The sequence below is a fragment of the Bombina bombina genome, chromosome 1, assembly GCF_027579735.1.
Source record: "Bombina bombina isolate aBomBom1 chromosome 1, aBomBom1.pri, whole genome shotgun sequence".
Taxonomy (NCBI): Eukaryota; Metazoa; Chordata; class Amphibia; order Anura; family Bombinatoridae; genus Bombina; species Bombina bombina.
Genome location: NC_069499.1, coordinates 347,558,248 through 347,578,290, shown reverse-complemented (window position 1 = coordinate 347,578,290; position 20,043 = coordinate 347,558,248). Strand labels below are relative to the sequence as shown.

The window sequence follows — 20,043 nt, the reverse complement described above, 5'->3', positions numbered from 1 at the left end:
GTCATTAAGTGCAGAATTGGTCCGAAAGTTCTCTCTTGGGAATAATGGAAAAAGATAGAATAAACTCCTTCTACACAATTAAAATACAACTAATAAATATTTTGTTATGTGAGACACCTGCCTTAAAAAGGATTTAAAATCTATTCAGAAAATGGTTTAGAAAATAACTTTTAATTAGTATAACGTTAAACTACAGAGGAGACTGGAATAAAGATTCTTCGTTAACATCATAGGAATTTGGTATTAACAAATGATATGGACTCCCAGTCTCACCTGACACTGAGGTTCATGTATATCGGCCAGGAAATTGAAAGTGTGTGTGTGAAGAAAGCTGTCTTTCTGTCATTAGGCTGGGAGGCCATATAATTTGGTAATACCAAATCCCTGTGGTGGTTGCACAGAATTTTTTTTTATTCGTGTCTGCAGTTTTTAACTATACTATATAATTTTTAATAATCCCATTATTAAAAATTATTTTTAATAATGGGATTAATGCAGTAAGACCCTTTTTCTTGTGAATAGTTTGTTGTATGGGTTTGCATCTTACTTTGCTAAGAACCCATATTCATACTAGATTATAGTACCAGTACTATACTTTTTGTTAAGCTATGTTTAGAACCCAGAGATCTTGTACAGATTGCAATCGGCCTTCTAAAAAAGGTATAAACTGCCCTCTACCAGAAAAAAATCTGGAGTGTGGCCCTTCTTTCACACTAATTTAGAAGAGAAACAAAGGATATAGGAGGCGCTAAAGAGAAAATATCAATATAAAATAGATTAGCTATACAAATAAAACAGAAAACATATGCACTGCCGCTAATGGGCAAATAACAGCAGAAGTGCGAGAGTGACAACTGTTGGATGTACAGCAATATATAAGTAGAAAATGGATATCAAAATCAAATGGCTATATTATATTAGCACCGGGTATGTGAGAGACTAATTGCTATATACAGTTGTATGCAAAAGTTTAGGCACCCCTGACAATTTCCATGATTTTAATTTATAAATAATTGGGTGTTTGGATCAGCAATTTCATTTTGATCTATCAAATAACTGAAGGACACAGTAATATTTCAGTAGTAAAATGAGGTTTATTGGATTAACAGAAAATGTGCAATATGCATCAAAATGAAATTAAACAGGTGCATAAATTTGGGCACCCTTGTCATTTTGTTGATTTGAATACCTGTAACTACTTAGCACTGATTAATTGGAACACAATTGGTTTGGTGAGCTCATTAAGCCTTGAACTTCATAGACAGGTACATCCAATCATGAGAAAAGGTATTTAAGGTGGCCAATTGCAAGTTGTTCTCTTTGACTCTCCTCTGAAGAGTGGCAACATGGGGGCCTCCAAAACAACTCTCAAATGACCTGAAAACAAAGATTGTTCAACATTATGGTTTAGGGGAAGGCTACAAAAAGCTATAGCAGAGATTTAAGCTGTCAGTGTCCACTGTGAGGAACATAGTGAGGAAATGGAAGACCACAGGCACAGTTCTTGTTAAGGCCAGAAGTAAAATATCGGAGAGGCAAAGGATGGTGAGAACGGTCAAAAACAGCCCACAGACCACCTCCAAAGACCTACAACATCATCTTGCTGCAGATGGTGTCACTTTGCATCGTTCAACAATTCAGCGTATGGGAGAGTGATGCGGAAGAAGCCTTTTCTGCAGACACACCACAAACTGAGTCGATTGAGATATGCAAACGCACATTTGGACTAGCCAGCTTCATTTTGGAAGAAGGTGCTGTGGACTGATGAAACAAAGATTGAATTATTTGGTCATAACAATGGGCGTTATGCATGGCGGCAAAAGAACACAGCGTTCCAAGACAAACACTTGCTACCCACAGTAAAATTTGGTGGATGTTCCATCATGCTGTGGGGCTGTGTGGCCAGTGCCGGTACTGGGAATCTTGTTAAAGTTGAGGGTCGCATGGATTTCACTCAATATCAAGAGATACTTGAGAATAATGTTGAGGAATCAGTCACAAAGTTGAAGTTACGCCGAGACTGGATAGTTTAACAAGACGACCCAAAACACTGCTCAAAATCTATCTGGCATTTATGCAGAGGAACAAGTACAATGTTCTGGAATGGCCATCCCAGTCCCCAGACCTGAATATCATTGAAAATCTGTGGGGGGATTTGAAGCGGGCTGTCCATGCTCGGCAGCCATCAAACCTAACTGAACTGGAGATGTTTTGCAAGGTGGAATGGTCCAAAATACCTTCATCCAGAATCCACACACTCATTACAGGCTATAGGAAGCGTCTAGAGGCTGTTATTTCTGCTAAAGGAGGCTCTACTAAATATTGATGCAATATTTCTGTCACGATCGCTCAGCTGATCGCTCTCTCTGCCTTTGTTTTTTCCGGCTCCGTTGTGCTTCCCTTGGTTGCCTAGCAACCCTGTATGCCACCGGCCCCTTCTGCTGACGTCAGAAGGGCTTCTTATTCCGGCGTCTCCTCTCCTCGGTGCCTGTTTGTTCTCATTTCCCGGCTTGTGAGTACTAATTTGAACTACCTGATATTTTTGAATTACTGGCTTGCTTGACTTTAACCCTGCTTAACCCCTACCTGCCTGATACCTGATAACTGAACTTTGCTTGCTAGTCTATTCTTCTGGTTAACCCCAAACTGCCTGATTACACGTTGCTGGACTTTGCTTGCTAGACTATTCTACTGGTTAACCCCAAACTGCCTGATAACACGTTGCTGGACATTGCTTGTTTGATAACTCTATTGGTTAACCCATATCTGCCTGATTACACGTTGCTGGACATTGCTTGCTTGATTACTCTACTGGTTAACCCTTATCTGCCTGATTACACGTTGCTGGACATTGCTTGCTTGATTACTCTACTGGTTAACCCCTACCTGCCTGATTACACATTGCTGGACATTGCTTACTTGATTATTCTACTGGTTAACCCCTACCTGCCTGATTACTCGTTGCTGGATATTGCTTGTTTGATTACTCTTTTGGTTAATCCCATCTACACAAAGTTTCTTCTCCTGACCCTGCTGTGCCAACTTCCAGTCTATTTCAGTGAGTATATTACTGTAGCTGTCGCAGGGTCAGGTCCTTGGTATATACTCACAGTGCTAGGGTATTACAAACCTCATTCTAGCATTTGGGTCTAACTCTGGACTTAACCTATCCTGACATTACAAACAGGCCATATAATGGACCCTGGTGAGTTATCCAGAGCTGTGGCTCTACAGGGACAACTTCTTGGAACCCACTCTGCACACCTGGATTCTAAGTTGGATCAAATTACTGCTCTTTTGCATAATCTCTCTTCACCTTCACAAGTCTCAGCAACTCCTGTTGTTCCTGCGGCCAGTTCTAACCCTGCATATAACCCGCCACAACCTGCAGAACAGTTAGTTCCCAGAATCCCGCTACCTGATAAATATGACGGCAACCCTGAAGACTGTCGAGGATTTCTTAATCAGTGCCGCCTTCACTTCAGAAATAATCCTCTGATGTTTGTTTCCTCTTCCTCCAAGATCACCTTTTTGATTTCTCTTATGAAAGGTAAAGCCTTGGCTTGGGTTTCTCCACTGTTGGAAAAGGATGATCCTTTGCTCCATGATATTGACACTTTCGTATCCATATTCTCTTCTGTGTTTGATAAACCTAGAAGGTCTGCGGCTGCCCAAGCAGGACTTTTAGATTTAAGGCAGGGTTCTCTTTCTGTAGCACAATACGCTATTGAATTCCGGACTTTAGCTGCTGAAACTATGTGGAATCATGGGGCCCTGCATGCAGCGTTTCGTAAAGGTCTTTGTGATCGTTTAAAAGACGAACTGGTTTATAGGGATCTTCCTGATTCTCTAGAAGAACTCATCAATTTATGTATCGTTAGATGCTCGTTACTCTGAGCGTCTCCATGAACGTGACCGTAACAGAAGATCCTTTATCAAACCAACTTTCCGTCCTATGTCTCGTTCACCAAACCTTCCCGCTCAGAGTTCTTCTATCTCTGAATCAAGTGAACCCATGGAGGTTGGTGCAATTAAGTTATCTGAAGCTGAACGTCTCAGAAGGCGTAATCTTGGACTATGTCTTTACTGTGGTATTAAGGGGCATTTGTTAAAAGATTGTCCAACCCGTCCAGTAAAAGCCAGGGCTTAACTCCAGAAAGAGGGACTGAGTTAAGCCAAAGATATTTTCCTACCCTCAATCCCAAACTGTTTGTTCCAGTCACCTTCCGTTTTGGCAACACCAAGTTCTAGGCTCAAGCGCTCATCGATTCTGGAGCTGCAGGAATGTTTATGGATTCTGATTTTGTCAATTCCTTTCGGATTCCTTTGCTTTCCAAGAGTCAAGTAATTTAAGGTCACTACTGTCAGTGGTCAACCCTTAGGTTCTGGAATCATTCAATATTCTACAATACCACTTCTTATGTCTGTAGGAGTACTTCATTCAGAAACCATCTGTTTTGACATCTCCTCTCCTCAGTTTCCTTAAATTTTGGGACTTCCTTGGCTACAACTTCATGATCCGGTTTTCTCCTGGTCTAAAGGGGAACTTGTTACTTGGGGATCTTCTTGTTTCAAACAATGTCTTCAGAATACTTCCAAACCTTCTAGTACTATTGTGGCAGTTTTGGACATTCCTGATTCTTTTCCGGTACAATATCATTCTTTTTGTGTTGTCTTTTCTAAGAAAGATGCAGAAATTTTACCTCTACATCGGACCTTTGATTGTCCCATTGACCTACTTCCTGGAGCCCCTCTTCCTAAGGGTAAAACATACCCTCTTTCTTGTCAAGAAAATGTTTCACTCGAAGAATACATTAAGGATAATTTGGCCCGAGGTTTTATTCGCCCTTCTTCCTCTCCTGTAGGAGCAGGTTTTTTTCTTTGTTGAAAAGAAGGATGGAGGTCTTCGTCCTTGCATTGACTATCGTGCTCTTAATCAGATTACAATCAAGAATTGCTATCCCCTTCCACTTATTCCTGAATTGTTCGATCGTCTCCAGGGTGCTTCCATCTTTACCAAATTGGATCTTCGTGGGGCATATAATTTAGTCAGAATTCGTAAAGGGTATGAGTGGAAAACAGCCTTCAACACTAGATTTTGGACACTATGAATATTTAGTTATGCCTTTTGGGTTATGCAATGCCCCTGCAGTTTTTCAACATTTTGTTAATGAAATATTCAGAGACTATCTGAATCAATTCGTCATTTATCTATCTTGATGATATTTTGATTTATTCTCGGACTTTACAGGATCACATTCATCACGTTAAACTAGTACTCCAGAGATTACGTGAAAATTCTCTATTTGCCAAACTTGAAAAGTGCTCTTTTCATCAAGAATCTATTCATTTTTTGGGTTACATCATTTCACCGTCTGGTTTTGAGATGGATTCTGACAAACTGTCGGCTATTATAGATTGGCCTAGACCAACTTCCTTAAAATCTCTTCAGAGGTTTCTGGGATTTGCCAATTACTACCGTAAATTCATAAAGGACTTTGCTAACATCTCGGCTCCTCTTACTGCTCTTACTAAGAAGGGTCAGGATTGCAAACATTGGTCTGATAAAGCCATACAGGCCTTTGAATCCCTGAAGTCAGCATTTACTTCGGCTCCTATTCTTTGTTATCCAGTTCTGAGTCTCCAATTCATCCTTGAAGTGGATGCTTCTCTGATTGCTGCTGGGGCTGTGCTATCTCAACGAAATCCTGTCACTAGCAAGATTCTTCCTGTGGGGTTTTTCTCCAAGAAGTTTAATTCTTCAGAACTGAATTATGACGTCGGTAACAAAGAATTGTTAGCAGTTAAGATGGCTTTGGAAGAATGGAGACATCTGCTTGAGGGCACGGTCCAACCATTTCTTATCCTTACGGATCATAAAAATCTTCTGTATCTTCATACTGCTAAACGCCTCAACTCACGTCAAGCCCGATGGGCTCTGTTCTTTTCCAGATTTAATTTTGTTCTCTCCTACATTCCTGGTTCTAAGAACTCTAAAGCAGATGCTTTATCCAGACAATTTCAGGCCTCTGATTCTGCATTATTGGATTCTGAACCCATTCTCCGTCCTGCTAAAGTTCTAGCTCAGTTGTCTACTTTTCCTTTCCAAGCATTACAGTCTGCTCAAGCCTCAATTCCTTCCTCCTATAAATTACCTCCTGGAATCTTGTTTGTACCTACAGAATTCCGCCTCAAACTTCTTCGTTGGGCTCATGATAACATTTTGTCTGGACATCCAGGAGTACGTAATACATTGTGGAAACTCAAACAACATGTCTGGTGGCCTTCTATGATCAAAGATGTCAAGGATTATGTTGCAGCTTGTAATTCCTCTACCTCTAATAAACAGACTTCTTGTTTACCTCTTGGACTCTTACAACCTCTACCTGTTCCATTTTATCCCTGGTCACATGTTTCCATGGACTTTATTACTGACCTTCCTAATTCTGCCGGAAACTAGACCATATGGGTTGTGGTTGACAGATTTTCCAAAGCAGCTCATTTTGTTCCTTTACCTGGATTACCATCTGCCCAGAGACTCGCTGAACTGTTTATACTCCATATCACCAGATTACATGGGTTTCCTTTGGACATTGTGTCTGATCGTGGAGTTCAATTTGTCTCTAGATTCTGGAAATCTCTTTGCAAACAATTTGGAGTTTCCATATCTGTATCTACTGCCCATCATCCTCAATCCAACGGTCAAACTGAGCGAGTAAACCAATCTCTTGAATCCTATCTCAGGCACTATGTTAATCATCAGCACTCCAATTGGTCTCAACTTCTTCCTTTAGCAGAACTTGCTTACAATTCCCGTTTCAATTCTTCTTTACAGACTTCTCCTTTCAAGGCAGCCTATGGATTTGACCCTAGAACTTTTCCTATGTCTCCTAGGGGTTCTGGAGTTCCTAGAGCAGATCGAACTGTGAAGAATCTCTGTAAACACTGGAAGAAGATTCGGGAAATTCTTCTCCTCTCTTCCCAAAAGTATAAACGATTTGCTTATCGCAAACGCCGTAAGGCACCTTCATTTCGTACTGGAGACAAAGTTTGGATATCTACCAGATTCATTCGTCTCAAACAACCCTGTGCTAAATTGGGTCCTAAATACATTGGACCGTTTAGGATTGTTTCCAAGTTCTGTTCTACTGCTTACAGGGTGGCTTTACCGGACAACCTGAAGATTCATCCTGTATTTCACGTATCTCTTCTTAAACCGGCAGTCTCTAACTGGTTTTCAACCAAATGTAAACTTCCCTCTCCGTTTCTTGTGGATGGTACTTCGGAGTTCGAGATCAGTCAAATTCTTGATTCCAAATTGCGTGGTAACCGTTTATATTATTTGGTTCATTGGAAGGGATATCCCATTACTGAACGTTCCTGGGAACCTGCTTCTCATGTCCGCGCCTCTGCTTTGATCAAACAGTTCCACGCCCAGAATCCTTCAAAACCTGTTCGTGTCCCCCGGAGGGGTCCTTGAGGAGGGGGCACTGTCACAATCGCTCAGCTGATCGCTCTCTCTGCCTTTGTTTTTTCCGGCGCCGTTGCGCTTCCCTTGGTTGCCTAGCAACCCTGTATGCCACCGGCCTCTTCTACTGACGTCAGAAGGGCTTCTTATTCCGGCGTCTCCTCTCCTCGGTGCCTGTTTGTTCTCATTTCCCGGCTTGTGAGTACTAATTTGAACTACCTGATATTTTTTAATTACTGGCTTGCTTGACTTTAACCCTGCTTAACCCCTACCTACCTGATAACTGAACTTTGCTTGCTAGACTATTCTTCTGGTTAACCCCAAACTGCCTGATTACACGTTGCTGGACTTTGCTTGCTAGACTTTGCTTGCTAGACTATTCTACTAGTTAACCCCAAACTGCCTGATAACACGTTGCTGGACATTGCTTGTTTGATAACTCTATTGCAGAGCTTTCCAAACTTTTCATTTTGGTGACACACTTTGTAAACCTACATCAGTTTGCGACACAGTAATTCAGTTGTACTAGCAAAAAGGAGGTTAAACTATCTTGTTTTAAGAGATACAGACACATACATAAATTATATAATAACAAAATGTATTTACAAGTAACAGTAAGTATGTGCAAGAATTAAAAAACATGTTTAATAACACCAATAGCTACTTACTATTTTAATGGGATGTATGAGGTTGTTGAGATGAACACAGTTTCGGAATATTTGGTGTAATATTAGATAAAGACACTCACATTTCATCATCAAGCATTTTTAAGCTTCCACTTCCTATCCATATATCAAGGGCAGGAGCAGCAATGCACTACTGGGAGCTAGTTGCAAAGAAATCCCACTGACTTCTGACTTCAGCTCAGCATTTAAGCTGCCACCCTCAGAGCTCTGTGAGTTCGACTGACTACTGCCCGCGCTGCAAACACACTGCTGTCACACTCACTGGCTACACTTGCAGTCACGAGACAATTAAGGAGACAACACGTGCAGTCAGGAGCCAATGTGCCGCTAAATCCGCCAATGGTAATAGTTTCAGTTCCCACTGAGCTGTGCCAATTGGTTAAGATGATCTGTGACCCACTAGGTATCAATCACGTGTCAACCATGTGATATGCGTAGCAAGCAGGTGGAAAGTCAGAAACCAAAAAACAATTTAAAAAAAAATAATTTAAATTTAAAAAAATTTGTGCTGAAGCAGGGACACACCTACACACTGCTGCCGACACACTAGTGTGTCCCGACACACAGTTTGGAAAGCACTGCTCTATTGGTTAACCCTTATCTGCCTGATTACACGTTGCTGGACATTGCTTGCTTGATTACTCTACTGGTTATCCCTTATCTGCCTGATTACACGTTGCTGGACATTGCTTGCTTGATTACTCTACTGGTTAACCCTTATCTGCCTGATTACACGTTGCTGGACATTCCTTGCTTGATTACTCTACTGGTTAACCCCTACCTGCCTGATTACACGTTGCTGGACATTGCTTACTTGATTATTCTACTGGTTAACCCCTACCTGCCTGATTACTCGTTGCTGGATATTGCTTGTTTGATTACTCTTTTGGTTAATCCTATCTACACAAAGTTTCTTCTCCTGACCCTGCTGTGCCAACTTCCAGTCTATTTCAGTGAGTATATTACTGTAGCTGTCGCAGGGTCAGATCCTGGTATATACTCACAGTGCTAGGGTATTACAAACCTCATTCTAGCATTTGGGTCTAACTCTGGACTTAACCTATCCTGACAATTTCTGTTGGGGTGCCCAAATTTATGCACCTGTCTAATTTCGTTTTGATGCATATTGCACATTTTCTGTTAAATAAACCTCATTTCACTACTGAAAAATTACTGTATCCTTCAGTTTTGATAGATCAAAATAAAATTGTTGATCCAAACACCCAATTATTTATAAATGAAAATCATGGAAATTGTCAGGAGTGCATAAACTTTTGCATACAACTGTACTTATAGCTCCAGGACGGATACCAAAGAGAAGTCCTTTCTTCAAAGACGAGAAATCTTTTACTGGGTGGAGGAGGAAGGCAGTACTGCTTTTTTTTTTTTTTTTACCAGGGACGGTGTGGAGACTCTACAGCAAAACAATAGAACAAAAAGAGGCGCCACATGTGCGAATCAATAGCTCAGGATGTATTGTACACTGACAGGAGACACAGGGTACTCAGATGTAACAACGGCACTCAGTCGTGCCTATAGAAGCAGGCTGGATTTTTTTCAGCAGTCCAGCTAGCTGAACTCAGACGACAAAATTGGAACTCCAGAGACACAGGAACACTGTCATAAGCATGAGTTGTTTTTAACTATGGTTTTTATATATCTGTTAATCCGTTGGACATGTTTTAAACTCTCAGTGCTCAGGGTCCATCTCCCAGCCTACGTTACCTAGAGAGTTGTTTGCCCTACTACTATGTCTCGCTGCAGATCCAGTGTTTCTGTGTCTCTGGAGTTCCAGTTTTGCCGCAGTTCAGCTAGCTGGACTGCTGAAAAAAATCCAGCCTGCTTCTATAGGCACGACTGAGTGCCGTTGTTACATGCAAGTACCCTGTGTCTCCTGTCAGTGTACAATACATCCTGTGCTATTGATTCGCACATGTGGCGCCTCTTTTTGTTCTATTGTTTTGCTGTAGAATTTAGAAGAGGAAAAAGGCTCACAGAATGTTTAGCCTTGTTCCAAATGGTTTAAACGTCTAGGAAGATCTGGAAGATTCTGGTCATTTTAAGGAGGAGGAAGATTTTTGGTTCTAAAGTTGATAAAAGGAACGAAAAAGGGACTTTTTGTTCTATTTTTCCCTTAGACTTCTCGTCCTGAGGGAAGTGGAAATAACGTCAAGACCAGATCCAACTAAATTCTTCTGTTTGCTGACAATGACTTAAATCATAAAGCCCTTCTGTCAGCACTGCTAAAGTCATATACCTTAGAATAAAATCTAGTTATGTCAACAATGGTACCACAAATAAGTGCATTAGGCGACAGAAGTTTCAAACAATATTGAAAATGTTCATCCACAGAGTCTTCTGAGATTTGCTCAGACAAATTATAACACCAAAGAGAAGATGCAACTAAAGCAATGTTAACTGAAAAAGGTATTTTGATGAAAGATTGCCACTTTCATGTTTTATATGGTTCCTGAAAAATGTACCGTCTTCCTAAGGGAATAGTAGTTCGTTTGGCTAAAACTAATAGTACCATCCATCATTGGAAACGTTTCCTAAAGCTCTAGAAGCCAGAAATTTAGAGGACGGATTAAATGAAAAAACTAAACAAAACAGGCTTTATTTGATATTTTCATTAAGGTTCAAATAAATACATGTAAAAGCCATATTTCCTTTTACAAATCAAGGAAATGATGCACAGAGTTACATGATAAGGATATACCAATACATATAAATATTCAACAAGGAGCAAATATGATATGAGATTCCTCCTCCCCATTATGAGGCCACTTTTATAAACAAACTATAATAACTACAAAACCTTAAGGCATAGGGTACAAAGAGAAAGCTACAAATTAATAATAAACTTAAACATATTAATCTAGTCAGTTATAAAATGTGTATACACATAATTTATAGTGTACAGGCAGGTCAAAACCTCTTGCACACCAATTTAATAAAAGGAGCCCCCAGCCTAAGATCAGAAAAATGGCAACCTGGGTTATGTATATGAAGATAAATGAACAATTTAAAATGAATATACATTTACCCAGTCACTGGTTAGGAAATACAGCTGGCTTCACTCTACACCAATGTGAGGTTAAACATGTAGGTAATTAAAAATGTGGTAATTAAGGCAAAAATCTAAGACAGTAAGTAGGCTCAGTTCAATATGGTTAGCCACTAAGGTTCAGCTCTCATCCTACACCAGTTCTCCGCACATAATCACCACTCTTTGAAGTGACCTTTATTCAGCAGTGTGGCTCCAAAAACAAGTTGTGGCAACCTCTGGGCAAAAACGGCCCAAGCCAAAGTGCTGCAATACACTGCCAACTCCTAGGGATGAAGTAGAGCGTACTTTAAATTTCAGCCAGCGCTGCGGTGCACTAAGTCTCCAGCTGAGCTCCAGATATCGTGTAGAATGGTCAGCAAACTTTTTACAATCAGAGCTCAGAAGTACAGTCTCATCTTACATGTCTTGATTCGATATTGAGGCACTAGAATCCAGCCATTGAAGGCCCAAAATCATTGATGACTTCAGTATAGAGCCGCCCATCCAGAGCAGCTCTAACAGGCCTCCTCTCTACTTCTCATTAGAACTCCTGCTCATTAATGTGAGGGAGGATGGCATTGTCTAATTCTCTGCCGATAATTGATATAGGAGTGGAGTTAGAACAGAGCACCTCCATCATGCTATTCTCCAGCTCATTAAAATGTTGGCGCCGTATATACTCTAAGTCCTTAAATAACTTTGTAGTCTCCATAGTGTTACTCTACGTTCTTGCTCCCTATGACCATTATTAATGATAAATAATTGTAGCTTGTCAACGCAGCACTATACACTGCTCACTAACCCAGTATCGGGCGGCAGGGGGATTGTGTGCTGGCCCAGACACCACAAACGGTTGACTTTACAGAGTAAGCTACCATGTCAAATGTTGCACATTTTTCCGCAGATGATTTAGTGTCTTGGGTGCCTAAAGTACATAAACCTCTTTAAACAAAGAACTAATATGTTCATGCTCAAACATGAAAAAGGTAGAACAGTGTCCTGATCAGTAAAAAAAAAAAAACTCCTGATCATCATAAAAACTCACCTTCAGTCTCAAAACTATGAGGGCATCATAAGCTGTTCTGATCTCCGATTATGCAGAAGAACTTGATAATGTAACTTTCAGTCATAAATCTTTTGCACATACTTGGTAGAGTCAGAGCAGCCACTACTATATAAAGCACAAGCCTTTAAATATTGGAGCAAAATCTAAAGCACTCCCTTGTATTGAGGAAACAGAGGGAGGACAGATACCTTTAGGGGCAAGAGCAGCATTAGACTGTTAGAATGCCTAATGAGATCCATATTGTAAAGATTAACTGGTAAAAATCCTGCAAAACAGGAAACATTGGATCTACCCTCTAATGGATATTTTTGACTAGTATTCCTTTAAAGGGAAATCCTCATTATGTAATAATAGTAAAGAATAATAATGCACTGCTTAAAAATGTAGCTCAGCATAACACTTGACAGTAATATAAAAAAACTCGGCAATATACTTTCATTATCAACTTATCCTTTTTTCCTGTAATTCCATATTGAAATTGTGAGCTTTTCAGTTCCCGTTAGAAATGGAAATCCAGAACACTTTTGTATATTCCTCACAGCCATTGGCTGCACACTCTAGTGACCTATTTATAACTAACTCTAATTGGCCACAGCAGACAAGGTAACCTAAGTTACAACATGACAGCTCCCATTGTTTTATAGACACTAAAAGTTTACACTTATTTTGTCACTATTTAAGCAGCTAATGAAACTTTAAATATACATCTACATGTTATTCTCAGACTAATCTTTTCTTTGAATCCATCATTCTATCTAGCATTGCTTTAGTGTTTAAAGGGACAGTCTACACCAGAATTTCTATTGTTTTAAAAGATAGATGATCCCTTTATTATCCATTCCAGTTTTGCATAATCAACACTGTTATATAAATACACTTTTTACCTCTGATTATCTTGTATCTAAGCCTCTGCAAACTGCCCCCTTATTTCAGTTATTTTGACAGACATGCATTTTAGCCAATCAGTGCTGGCTCATAGGAACTCCAAGTGCGTGAGCACAGTGTTATCTATAAATGACACACATGAACTAACACCCTCTAGTGGTGAAAAACTCTTAAAATGCCCTGATTGAAGAGGTGGCCTTCAAGGGCTTATAATACCAAGAGAACAAGGCAAAATTGGTGCTAAAAGTAATTTGGAAAATTGTTTAAAATGACATGCCCTATCTGAATCATGAAAGTTTATTTTGGACTAGACTGTCCCTTTATCGTCCATTTAATAAAAATATCTTACCCTTCAGTAATGGTACATTTGAAAAATGGCAGTTGCTCTCAGCAACAAAGGAGCAGTTGAGGAATTTCAGCTGTACTAATTTAGTGTACAAAAAACATAAAATACACAACCCCCTCACATTTCAAAACTGTTAAATAATGTTTTACGGTGTATATAACAGACGGGTATAAGGTTGTATTGAGATGAAAGTCCCAGGTCAGTTGGCTAAATAGAAATAGCAGCTATTACAGCATAATAAAGTTTCCATTATTACTATACTAAGTAATAAAAAAAAAAGTCAAAGTAATAAAAGGTGTTACATATGGATGTCCCCTGGCTATGATGTACCTCAAAATTGTTGTAATATCCTGTGGGCTATGTTAGTGCAAGAAATGGCAGCACTTACCTCCGATGCACCCAATCTACAATGCATAGTGACTGCAGAAAAGACTGCTTCTGGTAGAGAGTCATCCAGTGTTGTGTAAGTCACAGCAGAGGATCTATGTAAGGACTTTGTTGATGACCCAACAGGAGGAGGCTCTTCTTGATAAAAATTTTTTAGCTGTGTTTGTACCAGCAAATAACATTGCTTCTGAGTCTACAAAGGTATGCTTTTTGCAAACGATACCAAGAGAACATTATACATTTAATAATGAAAGTAAATTAGAAAATTTTCATTAAAGGGACACTGAACCCAAATTTTTCATTTTGTGATTTTAAGCAACTTTCTAATTTACTACTATTATCAGTTTTTCTTTGTTCACTTGCTATCTTTATTTGAAAAAGAAGGCATCTAAGCTTCTTTTTTGGTTCAGACTGTGGACAGCACTTTTATTAGTGGGTGCATTTTTCCACCAATCAGCAAAAACAACCCAGGTTGTTCACCAAAAATGGGCCGGCATCTAAACTTACATTCTTGCAATTCAAATAAAGATACAAAGAGAATTGAAGAAAAATTGATAATAGGAGTAAATTAGAAAGTTGCTTAAAATTTCATGCTCTATCTGAATCACGAAAGAAAAAAATTTGGGTTCAGTGTCCCTTTAACCCTTTGGCTGCTAAGCCATTTCCAACCTGGGTGCTAATATTTTATTTAAATTTTTTTATTTTTGAAATTATTATTTTTTTTTTTTTACAGACTCCCAAGACTTACACTGTTGGAGAGGTTAGGCGATTACCTTTCCAACAATGGGTCTTGGATATCTGTAGCTGCTTAGATGCCTGAGATACAGGCTTCTAAGCAGCATGCCCCCTCCTCCTATACTTAACATTGTTAAGTATAAATAAAGTTGCGCGGTGACGTCATCACGTAATTGCGCGTGACGTCACCGCGCATCACGTGAAGCCCCGGCGATGCCTGTCACTCTACAGGCACGATCGCCGGGGTAGAAGCAGTTAGGAGCCCCCAGATCTCCCTCAAGGTGGGAGAGTGCTCATGACGGCTCTGAGCCGTCATTAGCACCAGAGTGAGAAACTCTGTGACGGCTCAGAGCCGTCATTAGCACTCAAAGGGTTAAAACTGCATTTTCAGTCTGAATAATAAATTCAAATACCCCACAATTGATGAATAAAACTCCATCTAAAATATCGATAACATTCCGGATCTGTTTATAGAAAAGGTGAAAGTGTACCATCACTTTAAGGAATAATAGAGGATATCATTCATTTAAGAGAATTTTATATTGTTAATTGTTATATGCAAACTTTTTTTTTTATATATTTATGTACTGCAAACAAAAAGCTTTTAGTTCTGTCTAACTGTGGATGGAATTAAAATTTGTTGAATTGACATCTCTATTTTCCTCTCTATTTCTTCCTCAGCTGTGTTGTGTCTTGGGCCTGGTATACCTGGCAGGAGTCGCCACATTATTTGCTTCTGTTGCTGTATTGCACAAGGCTACCTGGGAACTAAATGGTTCGGCCTTGCTTCCCTCAATTTCAGACCAGATTCCAGATGGCAGTTCTTGTGTTCCACTTCTTATTCCGGTTCACCCCTCATCCGAGGAAAACTTAAGCCCTCCACCAACAGGCTCATTGAGCTCTTTAGAAGATGAATCATTGGAACGAAGATCTGGTGTCACCGCCACTGCTCTGTATCTATGGGGAACTGTACTAACGGCACTTGCAGGTGGCCTTACTGAAGAAGAACCCTTACCCCCTGACCAAATCTGTCCTTACTGTTCCAAACAAAGATCACAAACCTGGCTTCAGTCTGACAAGCAACACAACACTACTCACTGCACCAACCACCAATTAACATGCTCCTTCTCTGGACTGCCTCACCACGACTTGTCACTTTGTCAGAGCTGTCCCAAAGCATATACAGCGCAAAAATGGGACCCCTTCTTTCCTATCCCAGCTATTGAGTCCATGGAACTCAATCACTGTTCTATCTGTGTATCCACTGATTTTGCCAGGATCAAAACATTCATTGTCCCAGGGTAGCTTTGCACTAGTTGTCAGAAATGACACTTCAAGCACTTCAATTTATACTTTAGACCTTCTTTTTGTAGGTTGTAACATACAACTTAAATAGCTGAGTTGCATTTTAGCATATATTAATACTCACTTTCCCCTTTTTATATTAAAGGGACATGGGAAAATTTTTATGCTGCATATAAAAGAACTACAATTACATGTTGCATCTTTTAAATGGATTAGGTTAAGGTGAATAGTTTAAATATGAATTGATATTGGTATGAAATGTATGTTGCATGCCGCAGCATTTGCAATCATTTGTTGATACGGAAGAGCTTCCAGAATCATGAATATACTCCTTATAGATTCAGCAATACAATTCCAGACTTGAGAATTCCTGCAGAAATTGCAGTTGCTAAAATCATGTGGCTGATACAACCAAAACAGCAGTAACATGACTAAAAGCACAACCCTCAGATTAATCCAAATAGATGTAACTAAGAGATTATGCATTGTTTGCAATTTTTAAAACCTTCATAGGCCATTAGTTAAAGGGACATGTTCCCCAAATGCTGAGTCAATTGATATTAATGCAGTATATCTGTAAAAAGCTGACTAGATACTCACATGAACATCTCTGTTAAAAAGAAAGAGATTTGCTTCAATATTCTCCAGTAGACACATTTTTTTGTAAAGGGACGAAGTATCCAGTGATGATGCTAGTCCCAAAACATTCAAGGTAGCATGTATCTGGTATATGCTGGCACAGTCACTTTTTTCCCTCCTCATCTGAAGGAAATGTACTCTTGTGCCAAATTATGGTGAAATCCCATAAAACTTGATGGCCACACTGCTGAATGGCTGTTAAACGATTAGCTGAAGAATAACGGCTTGCAGAGAACACTGGCAAGTGAAGATATTTTAAAGTAAAATATTTTCCTTTTTTACATAGAGATGATCATGTGAAATGTTCTAGTTGTTTTGCAGATATGTTGCATCTCTTTTGCATATGGGTAGCATGTGCATGTGTGTAGTCTATGGGCCTAGTTATGATACAGAATAAATCCTGTTTCTCTTCAAGCTATGCACAGATATTATTCTTTTTAAAGATTGTTTACAAGTTTGCTTTTTGTGCACATATAAATGCTGCTTCTTGGAGCATGATACAATGACCTTTTTATGCATGGTTGCTTTGCAAAGTGACATTTTTCATTTTGTTTTCGCTCACTAGACACATTTAACCAGGTGATTATCAATTCTTGTTTCTTGTGTGTAGGATTATTTTTTGTGTTGGGTGGTTCACTTACTATATGTATTTAGTATTTACATAGCTCTAGATGGCAAATGTTTCTTCTTAATCATTAGAGAAGAAGAACTAACAGAATATTCCGATCTTCCTGCAGATTGATTTACTCACTATTTATTTTCAATTTTTGAGGGGATTGTGGCAAAAAAATGTAGAATTTTGTTGTTCTAGATAATGATTATTTTTATATATATATATCACTATCTTTGCATACTTTGATAAAGCTGTAATACACAGGTGGATCTTTTTGCAAGTATTCATTGATTTGGGCAGGTAGCCTAGCTATAGATTTGTGCTGGCTGAAAACTGGAATACTAGAGTATGTTTCTTTAAAATGTACTTATTTTCAGCATTTAAAATCCCATCTTCACTTTAATTGTTGTTCAGTCAACACACTGTAGCGGAGTGATAAATGCTCTAGTTATGGTTTTCTGCAGAGTGATTAAAAAAAGTATGTGGTGTTATTTTATATTTGTCCTTATGAAAGTTGATATACAGTAAAAGTAAAACCGTACAGATCTATGCATTGGTCTTGAAAAGACCGATAGATTAGTTAGTTGTTGCTAGTTCTATTGATGTTGGAAGAAGGACTTTGACTTACATTTTAGTTTATTTTTTTGTTGAATAAAAAGTGTTTAATACCACAGTGGTTCAACAAATACATAACTTTTATGTAGATATGTGCATTTGTGCACTTCAGAAGCTAACAAATGCGGAAAAAGGTCCAACTCTTTTCAGAGCCAGATTTGATCTTACAAAAGTGCAACGCACTGATCTTGGTGAGCTGCACTTTCACAAGAATAAATCTGGCTCTGAAAAGAGTTGGACCTTGTTCTGCATTTGTTAGCTCCTGCATATCTACTATTATGTATGAATAATTTGAAATATATATATCATATTCTGTTTAGATTTGCAAGTAAATTAATAATTTGCCATATTTTATTACCTCTGTGTTAACTGTCATATCTCCATACCACATGGAATAATGTAGACATTTCTACAAAAAGATAATTTGTGACATTATCACCACAGTGTCCTTTTTTGTCTCCTATTTTTTTTTAAAAAGTAATGTTTTCATTATTTACCCCCCTATACTCCTAAGAGAAAAAATAAGTTAATCTGACATTCTGAGCCCTTGCAAGTATATAAACTGTTAAGTTTTGCTCCTGTAACTGAACTAAATTAGTGCAATGTTTATAACAATGAGTATCATTTTTTTTGTTTAAATTACCAATTAGTACCTTTTTCAAAGAAAATTACACAAGGTGCATCATTTACATGGGTTCTTTTTGGTTAATGTGTGGCCTTGAATTGATTTCCATCTAGAACCAGGTTAACGGTTTCTGTACCAAGATAATTTTTTAACTAATTGGCAGTGCGGTTCTTAGACCTTTTTTAATTATGTTTTACCATAAGCAGCAGACTTTAAAAAATGCTGGAAATCACAACTTGTTAATGATGAACATTATAAAACAAAAAAGTTGATTTAATCACTATAATACGGACTTGCATAATTGTATTTTCAATCTAATATGCTATGTGATAGCTTAGATCTAAAGGTTAATCTTCTTATAACAAAGCAAACCGAGTAGTGGGCTACATATGTTTTATACTAAGCAACTATGGAAAAGCTTACTGTGTACTTATAGACTTCATCTTGTTTTAGTGTTGATTCTTTTAGTTATTCACTGGTAAATTGCAACTTTTAATCTGTTCTGGTTTTTCTTTAATTGCAGAACAGTTTTACATATTTTTGTAGAAAACATAAAATCTCTCAATACACCAATAAAAGCAGTGTTTAGATTAACTGAAATTAATGTTCTGTTTTTTTTATGTCATAATAAACCTTTACTAAAACCAAACATAAAAAGCCTGTGCTATTTGGGAGTATCATATTTTTTTTTTTAAAAAAATGTATCTGTAGCTCCTTCCCATTACCAAACAGTAGAGCCACACTCCTGATGTTATTCTCTGTGGTTTTACTCTGTTGTGGTACTCTACCGATCTAGTAGAGTATTAAAGCGGAAACAAGTACTGCTTATTTTTTTCAGTGCAAGAGTACCCAGACCTTTACACATGCCACATTTACGGTTTTATTTGGTGAACTTAAAATTTGCAGAAATATGTCAACTTTATAGGTTTGATCACTGCATAGATTGTGATATCTTCTTTTCACTTAGAGAATCAACAAAAGGTCAGGGGTGCCCCAATGTTGGTCTACAACTGTCGGACAGTAAAGTTACAGATACATTTTTTTTTATTTATACTAAGTTCATCCACCTGTACTACTATACAATAGAGAAATATCATTCGAACATTACATAATTAAACATTTCCTAAAGAATAACGAATTCCACTTACCTAATAATTGCCCTTCTCTAACTCTGTATTAAAATCATTTTCACCCTCCTACCATTCTAGATTGTAAATTCCCATGGGAATAAAGCCCTCAATTCCTCCTGTATTTGTCACATTTTGTCTGGTCTCTTACAAGTATTGTATCATTGATTTACTTATACCAATTGTACCCATGGACAGAGCTGCAAAATATGTTATCGCTTTATAAATAAAGTATAATAATAAAAATAAAATGGGAGCAATAAAGAAACACATGTCTAAAGTGATCTGCATTTACATTCCTGAGTAAAGAATAGATTGTGATGCTAATACGTAGGTGCCACCATTTTGAAAAAACATTGCAGGAACATTATGCAGCAAAGCAATCAAGTTAGCAGGTTACAGGAAATGCTCCCTCTAACTGGTCTGTGACTAAAATGCGTGTGCACTTAGACTGTCTGTAGTCAAACCTATAAATGTTGTAAGTTTTTCTCTATTTA

General features: G+C 38.4%; 1 protein-coding gene across 1 annotated transcript in view; it reads left to right on the top strand.

Moving 5' to 3' along the window:
- The window catches only part of CNPPD1 (cyclin Pas1/PHO80 domain containing 1), a 61,891-nt gene extending 42,077 nt beyond the window's left edge, over window positions 1-19,814 (top strand). The window contains exon 8 of the mRNA XM_053698158.1: window positions 15,304-19,814. Coding sequence (XP_053554133.1) covers window positions 15,304-15,927 — 624 coding nt within the window. The 3' untranslated portion in view covers window positions 15,928-19,814. The remainder of the gene's footprint in view (window positions 1-15,303) is intronic.
- The last annotated feature ends 229 nt before the right edge of the window (window positions 19,815-20,043 follow it).